Source organism: Clarias gariepinus, chromosome 3 (assembly GCF_024256425.1).
Source record: "Clarias gariepinus isolate MV-2021 ecotype Netherlands chromosome 3, CGAR_prim_01v2, whole genome shotgun sequence".
Classification (NCBI taxonomy): Eukaryota; Metazoa; Chordata; class Actinopteri; order Siluriformes; family Clariidae; genus Clarias; species Clarias gariepinus.
In genome coordinates this window covers 23,744,003-23,756,926 of record NC_071102.1, presented here as the reverse complement: position 1 = coordinate 23,756,926, position 12,924 = coordinate 23,744,003, and the positions used below count along the sequence as shown (strand labels likewise).

The 12,924-nt window shown below is 37.1% G+C and overlaps 1 protein-coding gene across 2 annotated transcripts in view; it reads left to right on the top strand.

Annotated features, from left to right (window-relative positions):
- Positions 1-3,924: 3,924 nt before the first annotated feature.
- The window catches only part of LOC128518483 (uncharacterized), a 55,878-nt gene continuing 46,878 nt past the window's right edge, over positions 3,925-12,924 (top strand). For both annotated transcript variants that reach the window (XM_053491622.1, XM_053491621.1), the window contains exons 1-14: positions 3,925-3,989; positions 7,045-7,151; positions 7,372-7,440; positions 8,354-8,378; positions 10,100-10,117; positions 10,242-10,307; positions 10,381-10,517; positions 10,601-10,711; positions 10,802-10,859; positions 11,283-11,330; positions 11,414-11,482; positions 12,033-12,172; positions 12,301-12,429; positions 12,757-12,814. In XM_053491622.1, coding sequence (XP_053347597.1) covers positions 7,134-7,151; positions 7,372-7,440; positions 8,354-8,378; positions 10,100-10,117; positions 10,242-10,307; positions 10,381-10,517; positions 10,601-10,711; positions 10,802-10,859; positions 11,283-11,330; positions 11,414-11,482; positions 12,033-12,172; positions 12,301-12,429; positions 12,757-12,814 — 946 coding nt within the window. In that variant the 5' untranslated portion in view covers positions 3,925-3,989; positions 7,045-7,133. The remainder of the gene's footprint in view (positions 3,990-7,044; positions 7,152-7,371; positions 7,441-8,353; positions 8,379-10,099; positions 10,118-10,241; positions 10,308-10,380; positions 10,518-10,600; positions 10,712-10,801; positions 10,860-11,282; positions 11,331-11,413; positions 11,483-12,032; positions 12,173-12,300; positions 12,430-12,756; positions 12,815-12,924) is intronic.

Sequence of the window (12,924 nt, the reverse complement as noted above, 5' to 3'; positions counted from 1 at the left end):
TTTATTTCATTATACATCTGGACAGTTAAGTGCCTTGCTCAAGGGCCCAAAACAGGCAACGTGGTGGTGGGCTTCGAACCTGGAGTTATTTGTATGTCCAAAATGTGTGTAGTTGTACAGTATATGGTAAGTGTGGTCCCACCGTTCATATGCTTAAGAGGGGAGGAATCAGGACACAGCTGTTGGGGGAACATCTAGAGCAGGAATGTATAGTGGAAATTATTGGGGGTCGAAACATATATAAAGGGGAAGACAGGTTGGAGAGGGAGCTGTGCTTTGCAGCCCAACTGCAGCTGTTAAAAAACGTAGAGAAATTGTCTGGGTGTTTTTTTTTTTTTTTTTTAACCTCTAAGTGTTTATTGTATATGTGCAAGCTCATGTGAATTTCTCGACTAGAATAACATTAAAGATTTGGTTCAAGGGTGAAGAATTCAACCAAAGGTCAAACAAGGTGAAAAAAACCCATACAAAACAGGAAGTGAAAGAGGCAGGAGCGACTGCATGTGCAGAAGCAAAAGGAGATGGAAAACAAATGTGTAACTAGTGCTGTGGATATACAGTAGCATCAGAATGAGAGCCACGTTGCACAGAAGCTGGTTTGGATGAAGCAGGGAGCGAGATGAGCAAGATTCTATATGTTAACCAAGAGATAAAAATGAAGCAACAGCTTAAAAGGAAGTGGTTAAATGAGAAATGCTCAGCAAAAAAGAGGATTACGTATGATTAAAACAGAGCATGGATGAGTGTTGCAGCACATAGGACTGTAGGGGATGTCTCATGGGTAAGAGAATATAAATGTGATTAAGAAGAAGTCAGACTTTTTGATGAAGAGCCTTGTGGTGAAGATGCGAGTCTTGTGGTTTAGAATTGTTCTTGATAAAAACATTACGTTATTATTGTTCTTGATAAAAACATGTCTCTTAACTAAAATCCAATCCAATCCACACAATGTGACTTTTTGACTTAGAAAAAATAAATAATATCAACTATAAAGCTGTACTGTTTTATATTACTGTTTATTGTACATACTGTACTTACTGCTGGCACCGATATTACACATTTGCATATTTCACATTGAACTGCTAGCAGATGGCAAAGGAAGAATTTAATTCTTGCTGTACATATGACAATAAACACTTTAAACCTTGAAAACTCTTCTCCACCTGCAGTGACTCGACTAGCTCAAAGAAAACTCTAGTAAAGGTGAATTAAGTAATCAAATAAAGAATATCAGCTAAAATTCATGCAGGGTGGATAAAATAAGTTCCTGTTAATTTACTGTCAAAAGCAGACAGCAAACAAGCTGTGTTGGTTTCAGAACACACACTCACACACACATACACACATACTGTATGTGTGCATATCGCTACTAGATCAAATAGATTTATTGTTAAATATACAGAGCTTATATAGTAAAGTTTACTGAAATTACTAAAATATAATCGAGAAAGGAAGTATAAAGTGCTAAGACACGAAATGAACCTCACAGGCAATTTCCAAATGCCAATCAGTCTACTGTGAAAATGTTTGGTCTGGAGAAAACTCATCCAGCATGAGGAAAACATCAAACCACCATCTTGTAAAATTCCTGGGTGTCCACCTAGAAAAGGACCTCAGCTGGTCCCTCAACACCAGCTCCCTACACAAGAAAGCCCAACAGCGTCTCTTCTTTCTGAGAAGACTGAGAAAGGCCCAGCTTGCACCATAGATCCTGACCACCTTCTATAGAGGAACTATCGAGAGCATCCTGAGCGGCTGCATCACTGTCTGGTTTGGGAATTGTGCCATATCGGACCGCAAGACCCTACAGCGGATAGTGAGGACAGCGGAGAAGATCATGGGGGTCTCTCTCCCCTCTACTGAAGACATCTACACCACACGCTGCATCCGCAAAGCCACTAGCATTGTGGCTGATCGGACACACCCCTCTCACACACACTTCACACTCCTGCCATCTGGTAAAAGGTACCGAACACACACACATCCAGACTGTGCAGCAGCTTTTTTTCCACAAGCCATCCGTCTCCTCAACAAAAAGGGACTGGACTGATAAACACACACACACACACACACACACACACACACACACACACACACACAAACATTATCACACAGCTTAACTCAACTACTTATTGTCTACTCTAATTAAACTTATTATTCATAAAAATGATTTCGTGTGTTTTGGTTATTTGTCTATGCTATTTTTTAGACATGTGTGCGCAACTGTGGGTGCACATGTTGCACGTGTATCCAACACCTGTTTCATCTGGGATTACATCATGTCTGAGATTACATCCTGTTTTATGATTACATCATGTCTGAGATTACATCATGTCTAGGGTTACTATTACATCATGAACGTTGGGTACACACTGTACACTGAGCGTCATTACCCATCCCCTATGACGTTGGGTACTGTTGTGGAAGAGACCAATGTTTTAAGTTGTCATATGTCCCAGCTTACTATAGGAGATGTATTGAGTGACACTGAAAATATGTCAGATGAAAAAGCAGGGCGAGTTGCAGCTTGGCGAGAAGACGGAGGCTTAAGAAGAAGTGCAGAGACCTGGCGAGAGGAGATGCTGCAAAGACTCATCTTTCGGACATTGCTGCAGCACGTGTGGAGAAACAAGCTGTCGACATCTGCAGGGCGACAGTTATCAGAGTTATCATGTTCTTCACACCTAAGATGTACATGTACTGTGTAGTGTGATGACTGCGGTTCATGCACTTCGTGTTATAGTGTGGCAGTTAGCCAGCCAATATGAATATGTATCCTGCTGCTAGTGTTAAGTCTAGTTAGAAGCAGTATAGAGCAGCTTGGTTCATCAGTATGTATATTATATGGTTAGAACCTGCTAATTGGTTAGTAAAGTAAGGCTGTTGGAACATGAGTCCCAGGACCAGGGTATAAAAGAGTTCTGCTGTACTTCGAAAATGTTCTTAGGCAGTGTTACTATGCATTGTTAATTTTAGTTCACAAGACTTTGTGTTCTTTTATTTTCCTTTGAACTCTTAGTTATTCCATGTTCACCATATCCATCTCGGTTTTATTTGCTGAAGTTATAGTTGATTGCAATATAAAACAATAAAATGACTGCCTCCCATTGCGAGGTTAGTACCCCCCGTACGGTGCAGCAGGTGTGAGTCTTTAGTATTCTAGAACAGACGATTCCGGGGACTACATTTCCAAGGACACTTTCTAAGGTAAGTGTTGTACTGATCTTTACAGAATTTGACACCGGTAATGTTTCGTCCATTGCAGATAGATATTTCCTATTTGGGTCGGTGATTAGGGATTGTTTATCAAATGCAACGCAAAACAGTACACACTGTAAACTGAGCATCATTACTCATCTCCTTTCTACTATGATTTACGACCTGTCTTTATGTCGTCTGCTTTTTTCCTTGGCTCACCAGCTGTTTTTCCTCACCTTACCTCCATATTATTTAACTAAGATTCTGTTGATTACTATTATCATTTTGTCATTGTTGCATGCACAAGTATATTTATGTAAAATATGCTTACAGTGGGTGTCATGTAAAAGAAAAATAATTCAATTAAATTTTTATTTCGTTTGAAGTCGACAATAGACGTTTCTTGGTACCCAAGATATACTTTATTGGAGCAACAACTCCAGAACACTCCTCAGCACAGGAGGGGTTTAAGTTTTCTCTTGTTTCTATATATGGTTTCATTGTATTTTCCATGCATGCATAAACTTTTTACTTCTTGTCTCTTATTTTCAACAACTCAAAACAATACATGTACATCAATGGCAGCTGATAACGTTCTACAATTATGATACTCATTCATTATGTTTATGCGTTGTTGATTATCCCTCACTCATACGTCATACGTCATTTATCTTAAATACTCTTTCATTAAAATATTCTGCACGGGCAGAGCTAGGGTCCGATCACGTGACCTGTGTCTTGATAGGAGCGAGTGTGAGACGGAGCTGAGTTCCTGTCGGTGTGAAACACGGGTCAGTCACTAGGTTTATGGTCTTTTAAGAGCGCGTGTGTGTGTTATTATTATTTGTTTTGGTTTTCAGCAAAGTAAATGAGGATTTCTTTAATTCGGCAGCAGAAGGGTGAGTAGTTTTAACACGTAAAAACGTTGGTTTCACTCGTCGCGCAGATTTAAACCCTGCAGCTGCTCGGAACGTCACATTGGTTTTGCCTAAGAAGGTTTTTGAAATTCGCTTTATTTGAGAATTGAGCTACTTTGTTTCCATGCTAAACTTTTGAAGTATTTAATCTCCGTGTAAATAATATAACGTGCGCTTGTAGCGGCGTGTCCTCGTGCACATGTGTGTTTATTACTCCCGGGATTGTTTTGGTTTTTTTGAGTAGCTTAGACTGTGTAAAACTTTCACTTTTTTTTTTTTTTTTACAAGATTTATTCGGTATAATTGTTACCCACCAAAGAATCACGTTATTCTAATGACTAAATGCTTAATTGTTGTTTAAACTCTAGTTAAAAAGTGTGCGGGGGGAGGGTACTTAGTCACGTGACCAGGCATCACTTTAAGGTTTGAGGAAGAACATGGCTGACCGAGTTGGTGGGTGATGGAAGCAAGCTTTGATGTTCTGTGGTGTTACATATAAAACTAGAGCGGTACATTTCCTGAAGAAAATGTGAGCGTTGCTTGTCACGTCATAGTTATAGCTGACGTCATAGCTGATGTTGGTCTCAATGTTAAGTCTATGGGATTTTTTGGGGCGGGGGCAATTAACCCCTACATAATCTCTTTTAAATAATATATTAGAAGATAAATGTCATATGTTTATGGTTTACAAATTACATCAAACGAATTTGATTATTAAATAAGTTATATATATAACATGTATGTGTGCGGGAATAGTTATGTGCCAAACTTTTGTGCTGAAGGAGAAGAATAAAAAAATATTGCTTCGCAAGCACCACTAATGATAATCTTTACACAGAATGATATCTTTATATTTCATACATTGGAGGACCAGTCTCAGAATTTTTTTTGTCAGAGCATCATGCAAAAATAGCTGTACCAGAATTAAATAAAACTTTGGCAATACTTTGGTATGTGCCTGAAATTTAGGAATGTGTGTCTGAAACCAACAAATATAAAAATAAAATAAAATAAAAAAAGATTGGTGGATAACTAACATTGAAGAACGTTTTATTGAGGATGATCGGGCCCAAGCACCTGTGCCATCACCGCCCGGGTCTTGCATTTAAAAGCTAAAAAAAATAAAAATTGGTGGATAACATTAAAGAACAACTAAACGGTTAAACTGTTTGTCAAAAATCTGCCGCTCTGGTGTGCTAATTGCAGCTGCTTCCAATCTGTGTGTCGATTGTCATGACCTTTTGAGTGTGTCGTGTGCGTGACGTGTTAAGACCCCAAAAATCCCACACACTATGCTTTCATAGTGCTTTGTTTGGCCCTAATAGTAATCCTTAAAAGAACAAGAATATCATGGGGCCCTAATAAACAATATATTAAAAGGTTTTAAAGTTTACACAATATAAGTAAATACAAAACACAACACATTTACATACTACCTAACCCAACATTAATTTAACACTAATAACAGCAAAGTAGTAGCAATTCTTTTGCAGAAATATGACAATATTTGCTTTATCTGGCACAAGAGAAAACCCTCTGAGTGTTGATGAGGCCTGCTCATTTTTTTAAGGTTTTTCAATTTCACATCTGTGATTCACTCTCTGATTACCCAGCAGGGGAGTATTTGGCTGACGAAGAAAGTACAACTTGGCGTAAACAGGGCATAATATATTAAATTTCACACAATTCTATTTCTTTGTGTTAAGTTAGGCAGGCAGAAAGACAGGCAGACATGTACTGTATGTGGGCTTTAACCTGAAATAATAATACTATTATTGATCATATTATAGCTGATCAGCTTATTTTTAGGATTTACCTTTTAACTATTTCTGCAAACTCTTATGCTTATGTCTATATGTTTTTAAGTACGGGGGTGGAACGAAATGCTCTCCGGTTACATTAAAATTTCAATCTTATCAGCTTTTTCCGTTTAAGGCTACTGTCTCCGCGCTCACTGCTCTGTAGGTATGAACGTCTTGCATCAGTTAATTTGTAACTGTGGTGGAATGGAAAAATGCCACATGTACGCTTATCACTATATAAGCCATGTCTTTTTAGAAGAAAGAACTACCTTGTTTTAATAAAAGATGGTTCTTTCTTCCATTCCCTATCGTTTTATTTTTCCAGCCAAAAAAACAGAACATGTCGAAAAAACATTTAAAAAACATAGGGATTTTTCCCCCATATACAAGCATGGAACAAAAAAAAATCAAGAGGGATTAATCTTCGATGGTAAGGCTTCTTCTAGAATCCGTAGGCAAAGGAGGGGAGGTTTAAGGTCAAGCTAGAATCTTACTGTTGACACAAAATGACCGCTGCTCAATCTCGTCTTTTTATCAGGCACAGATGTAAGGGGGAGGGTTTGTGTTCTGTTGGCCATTTGAGAGGATACTTGAGGGTGCAACCTAGATGATTGGTGGCTGAGTAGAGCTGAAAATAAGTCTGTCATGCCTTACGTGCCATACAACGGTTGTAAACGATCAGTATTGGCGCTTTATCCTTGAGCATCCAAGTTAACAGCATTTAAAACATTTGGTCAATATTACCACCTTCAGTTTGCCTAATTATCACACAAACCAAAGAGTTTAAGTTATTATAGTTTATTAATTAGTATTGTTAAATAGAGTTAAAAAAAAAAAAGATACCGTGTGGAGTGGATGTAGTGCCGTTACAATTGGTCCTTGTTATCGTTTTTTTTTTTCTTTTCAAACTTTTTCTTTGTTTTGTTTTGGGATGTTAATGGTTAATCCTCACATGTTCCCTCGCTCTTACTCCCTTCTTCCCTCCCACTCCGATGAGTTCTTTCATTCCTCATATGGCGGCGCTTCCTGTGGTTCGTCTGCCTCGGGGTATCTTGTACAACTTTGTATACTAGAAATCTCTTAAGACTGGTCAGTAAATAAAGCTAACCATGTCCTCTCCCTTTTAGATTGCAACCTGAAATGCAAATTTGGAAATAAGATTTTGCATTCGTTGGGGTAAAACTGAAAAATCCCACGGGATACTGATACGAGCAAGATGAAACTCATTTGTCAGGTAAGTTAATAGTTCTTTAAGAAGCTTCACATCAAGCAAACAAAAGGAAGCCTGGTCCACCTGAGAGGTGTGAGTGGAGTTAAAAAATAAAAGAAAAAAACAATTCTAACTTCCAGTTAGAATTCATTGTATTTGCTTATCACCTAGCAAATGGTTTTATTTAATTTATTTGTTTTAGAAATGTCATTTCTAATGGTTTTATTTTTATTTTTTTAAACAGAACTGCAATGTGCAGTATGAGAAAATAAAGGATTTGAAGAGTCATGTCCGGAGTTACAAGCATAAACAGGTATGCTAGTGATGCATCAGGATATTTCAAATGCTCTACAAATAGAGTAACACCTCCTGTAAAAGTTTATACATATAAACATGCATATCGTTAAATAAACACTAAACAATATATATTAGGATCATATTCAATAAAAAAAGATGGATTCAATCTAAAAGATGATGGATAGTGCAGCAAGACAGGTGTGAGCCAGGCTGCAGGAGCATGTAAAAATTCCATAGGAAAAAACTTGACTAAAAAGAGCCTAAAGAATATTGACATTTGCGTTAAAAAATGACCATACAGTAAACATATTAGGAGCACATGCACGCAATAAATTGTGGAAATATTGAGGAATTGTTGATGTGGTTTGATGTACGATCTAAGAATATTAGCAAGAAGAAAGGGTAGATCCTTTCAGTTTAGTTTTTAAAGCCGCTGGTGCCGAGTGGAATCATAAATTTAGGTTAATTGAGATTTAATGTTTAATGATTTTTATGTGCAAAAATATGATAATAGTGCTGAAAATTGGTAATATTTTTGGTGACTAGAATGGTTTATCTGCCTTTACATGTTTTTCTATGGGAAAAGGCGTTTCGCAATATGAAATTTCGCCTTAACAACTTGCCTTCGGAACGGATTAAATATGTGTGCAGAGGTACCGCTGCATGTTCTAAAATTGGAAAAATAAAATGTGAAAAAACTGTATGGACGAGTGCCAAATTGCTATAATTTCATTTCGAGAAGCCTCAGCAGGAAATCCACACTGAAAAAAATTGTTACTTTAGCCATTTTATGTGGCCAAATAACTAAACTAACAGTGAAGTGTAGGATAACTGTTAAATTAAGTTCATATCAAACATTACATTAACAAAGTTAATAATAAACACTATGACTAAACTAAATTAAAAATTTGTTTCTTTTTTGTCTACAGGAAGTGGCGAAACTTTTTCAGACAGGTAATTTTGTGGTTGTGTATAAATGTGTATTATGGATTGACTTTCTCATCGTCTATACCTCTTATCCTGTATTCAGGGTCTCAAGGGTAGGGTCCCACATCAGTCAGCCAAGAAAAGAAATCTAGGGATGCAGTGGGCACGGGCTCAAGAACACTGGGCAGTTGAATCTCATGAATCATGATTTCTGTGGACGGACACAGATGTTAGCTGAGAGGAGTTCAAACCGGCTGCGGAGGAGGGGGGAAGCAGAGGTGTTTAGACAGAGCTGATATAAACCTGAGAGACCTGGAAATGTTTAGGGCTGTCGGTATTAATGCATTAACAAATGTAATTTAATCTTGAAACGTTAACACGTGTTATATATATATATATATATATATATATATATATATATATATATATATATATATATATATATATATATATATATAATTTGAATGCAGATTAATCATATATTCAAGTTTGACCCTCATGGCTTCCCATAATCACAGAGCAGTTACCAGGATAATGGCACGTCCATGTATGTGATTAACCAATTTTAATCGATTGACAGCATTAGGTTTAACAGAGCTAGATCATAAAAAGAACTAATGTAAAGGGGCATAACATCTGTAATAGGAAATATGTAACTAAGATATTTAAGAGGAAAAGCTCTATCTACAAATGGGGCATGAGAAACTGCTCTTCGGCATGACATGCTAAGTGAAGGCTAATAAAAATACAGAAGACACATGGCTGTTTCATGTTTAATGTTTAGATATAGGCATGGAAGGGAAAGGCATGTGCTTCTGGTACATTTGGGATTACATCAGTAAAAAAAAAAAAAAAAAAAGAGGGAGAGAGTAAAAGATGCATAAGACCCAACATAATATTACAGAAATAAGACCTAGAAACAGTGGCGCCTGGAAAAGCATCAAAAGAAAAAATGAACAAATGTGGAATTACATATCACATGCACATCATCTTTGGACCAGAACCAAGCACAGTGGAAGATCAGTATAAGGCACATGCACAGAGACTCAAGTTAAAATCTGAGGGAAATGAGTCTGTGTGCCCAATGAAGCACACTCCAAAGTCACTCTAAGTGGCAATAGAACAAATAGGTTTTAGAATTGTACGAGTTGGAGTACCAGGCTCGGATCTTATAGCCTTGTTAAGAGCATAAAGTGTGGAAAAATGATTTCAAAAATAATTATTCCTGATGCTCCCAGGATGACAGTTTGTTTCCTGGAATATGCCTGTGATAAGGCAAAATACACTAAAAGGATTTCCTGGTCATTTAGCACATTTCAAGTCATTAGCTGATTTCATTTTGTTTCCACATAATGTTGCTGAGCCTAGACCTGACCAACAGAGCAAGCCCAGATCATAACACTGCGTCCACAGGCGTGTACAGTGCACTATGCATGATGGGTGCATTAATCCCGTTGTTACCCTGACGCATCCATCAGGTCAGGAATAGGGTCAGTCTGGACTAATCAAACCACACGAGGTTGTTTTATTGCTCCAAAGTCAATTATCTGGCCATAAGATGTGTGTTTATGGCCACACAGCTCAGCTGCTGTTCATTGTGTGAGCTCAATTCACAGTGTATGTGAGAAAATGCACTTTCACTGTTAAACATGTAACATCTGAAATAGTACAATTTTATTTATTTATAATATTTGAAATAATTTTAATATAATAAATTTTCTTTCCCAATTCTGTCACTTAATTTGTAGCTGTACATAAGGGACCAGGTAAGACACTATATACCTACTGCATGCAGTGTATATTACATATCTTATGCTTATAACATATCTAATCTTATGTTTGCATTTCATGTTAATATAAAAATAACTAATGGTGTCTTTTGTCCCATAGTTTACTTTCCTATGTTTATTTTCCTGGATTATTTGAGAAACCCTAACCAGACTGATCCCATTATTGGTGAGAGTGTCTTCACTTGTACATTTCTTTTTCAATCCCTTGAGTTTGTCTACTAATATAAAATTGTATCTAGGTTTTGACATGGTGACCATGTTTATTACTCCGGAAAAAATCGGTGCCTTGTACCTGTGCCACGTGTGTGAGAAGGCCTTAAGTACTGCTGATGTTGTAGAGCATCTCTGCTCTGGTCAGCATTACTTCAATTACTTTGTGAGTGCCTGTGGTCAAAGAGCAATCCAGATACCAGTTGGTTTAAATGACAGTCTGAGGAATGCTTTTTCTTTTTGGTTCAGGCCTCCACAAATCCAGAGTTCCTGCGATTTGCTTGGCTCAGTGATGCCTTTTCTTATCTGCAGTCTCATGCTACAAAAGAATACAACAACAAGGGTCCTGGTAGCCTACGGGTAAAACAAACAAACAAACAAAAAAACACCAAAAAAGAAATTTCTCTTGTTCTTTACTTGGGTGAAACAGCTGTGTATGTGTGTGTACAGGTTTACGATCTGGCCAAGATGGTAATGAGGAAGTGCAAAAAACTTCACTATCATCAAGGTAACTTTGTGTTGTTATATGACTTCATGTCTCACATGCTATATTTTTCTAGAAATTGGATCTACTAGAAGTCCCCTACATACGAACATTTAAGTTATGAACTTTTGAGAATATGAACATGTCGCTGCAAGTCGCACATTGGTAATGAGTAATGGTAAAATATAGCCAATTGTGTTAATATCCTAGTACCTAGACAATGTTTGTTGGAACTCATTTGTATGCTGGAAACTTGATAGTAAAGCTATTTTCTGCCACAGGAAAGTCTAAGACCTCAGGACTCTATAACCAGCTTCATTTTTCTAACAATAAAGAAATAGTTTTTTCAGGAATGGGAACTTGTGGAAAAGTAGGCTCTCTGGCATTTCTCAACAATTGATCAAAAGGTTATAGTTCTAACATGTTTTTTCCTTCTTTGCTCCCTAGTCATGGCAGTGTTATCGAAAACAGACAAGCTAATGGAACATATCCAAGGTTAAAGTTGTTTTTATTTAACATATTTTATTAAATATGTTATTTTATTAAATATGTTATTTGTTATTTTTTTTGCTACCCAGCTGGTATACCCCGGAGAAAATCCATTCAGGAGTACATCACTGACCCTGCCAGAGCTAATCCACTGTTGGGTATGACTTTTCACATACAGCACTGGACAAGGATAAGCATTTTGAATATAGTATAGTATAGAAAGGGGTTGTAATCATCTATAATGTGAGAACACAATACGTAGACTGATGGAGCAGATTTGAATTTGCAAAAGCAGGTACAAACAAACCTTGCGAGTCAGGACAGAATCAAAAGATCATCAGGGATGCGTAGTAGTAATAAACATCTTGACACAGTTAGTAGGGTCAGGTAGTTCTCATCATAGACATTCAGAGCTCTAGTGTTCAACCATTTCTTTTGCTAGGTGGCCTTGTGTTATACATGGCTTACTCATGAGCACAGGGCAAGTATTTCACTTTTCTGGCTGGGAAAAAGTGTAGTGCTGTGCTCTGGGTATGCCAGGGCCTTATTCGGGAGATCTTATTACTACACAAAGAGGAAACAGGTGTACGCATAGAACAGCTGAAGGACTTTGACTACTGGAGCATAACAGTCTAAATCGTAAAGACCTGCAGTAACTGTGATCTTCAAGATGGCTGTGTTTGTTTGTTTGTTTTTTTCTTTTCCCAGGCTTGAACCTATTTATTGAGTACTCTTGTCCAAACAACAAGGGATACTGTGGATACCTTTGTATTGTGTGCAAGAAGAATATTTCAGCCAATCAAAGCATCTCTCATTGCATCAGCTTTGATCATATTTACTGGTATCTGGTAAGAGCTTATGAGTGCAAAAAAAAAAAAAATACTTGGTAGGTTATATATTATATATTTCGTTTTCAGTCTAGCACTGTTGATTCATGCTTTTGTTATTTGTTTTGCTACTTTTTTTTCACTTAAAGAAAGCTGCTCATCCAACCACACTTGTTTCTCCCAAGAGCAGTTACAGCAATTACTCCACTAAATTCCAAAAGGAGATTCTTAATCTGGCCAAGCAGGCACAAACCGTCTGCCCATCAACAGAAGTACAGGTAATATAATTTTAATGAATGTAATTGCTGTTAAATCAGCCTTTTTGGAAGAGCGAATGACTGTTTAATATGATGTGATGCAACAATGATTAATAGATTCCACTGAAAAATAGTTGCTACATGGGGGTTTGAGCATCAGAACTAGACCATGGAAGAAGATGGTCTAGTCTGATGAATCATGTTTTCTCTCTATTGAAGACACTATGTATGTTGGCGTCTAGTTTCTTTTTTTTTTCTTCTTTTTTTCTTTTGTTTTTTTTTCAAACTTTTATATGTTTTGTAACATTGCTGAGTTAAAGTTTTTTAATATTTTGCCCTTATTTTTAGACTGTACATGTGGATCTGGAATGTTTTAAAGTCGTTAAGACCTCAAGTTTTGCAAACGGTAAGAAAATAGTCCCATTGAGGACATTAAATCAGGTACTGGTTGCAGTCATGATTCAGAGTTGCACTTTTTCAACTTGGAACTAAAGCCACAGCATAACATCTAATACA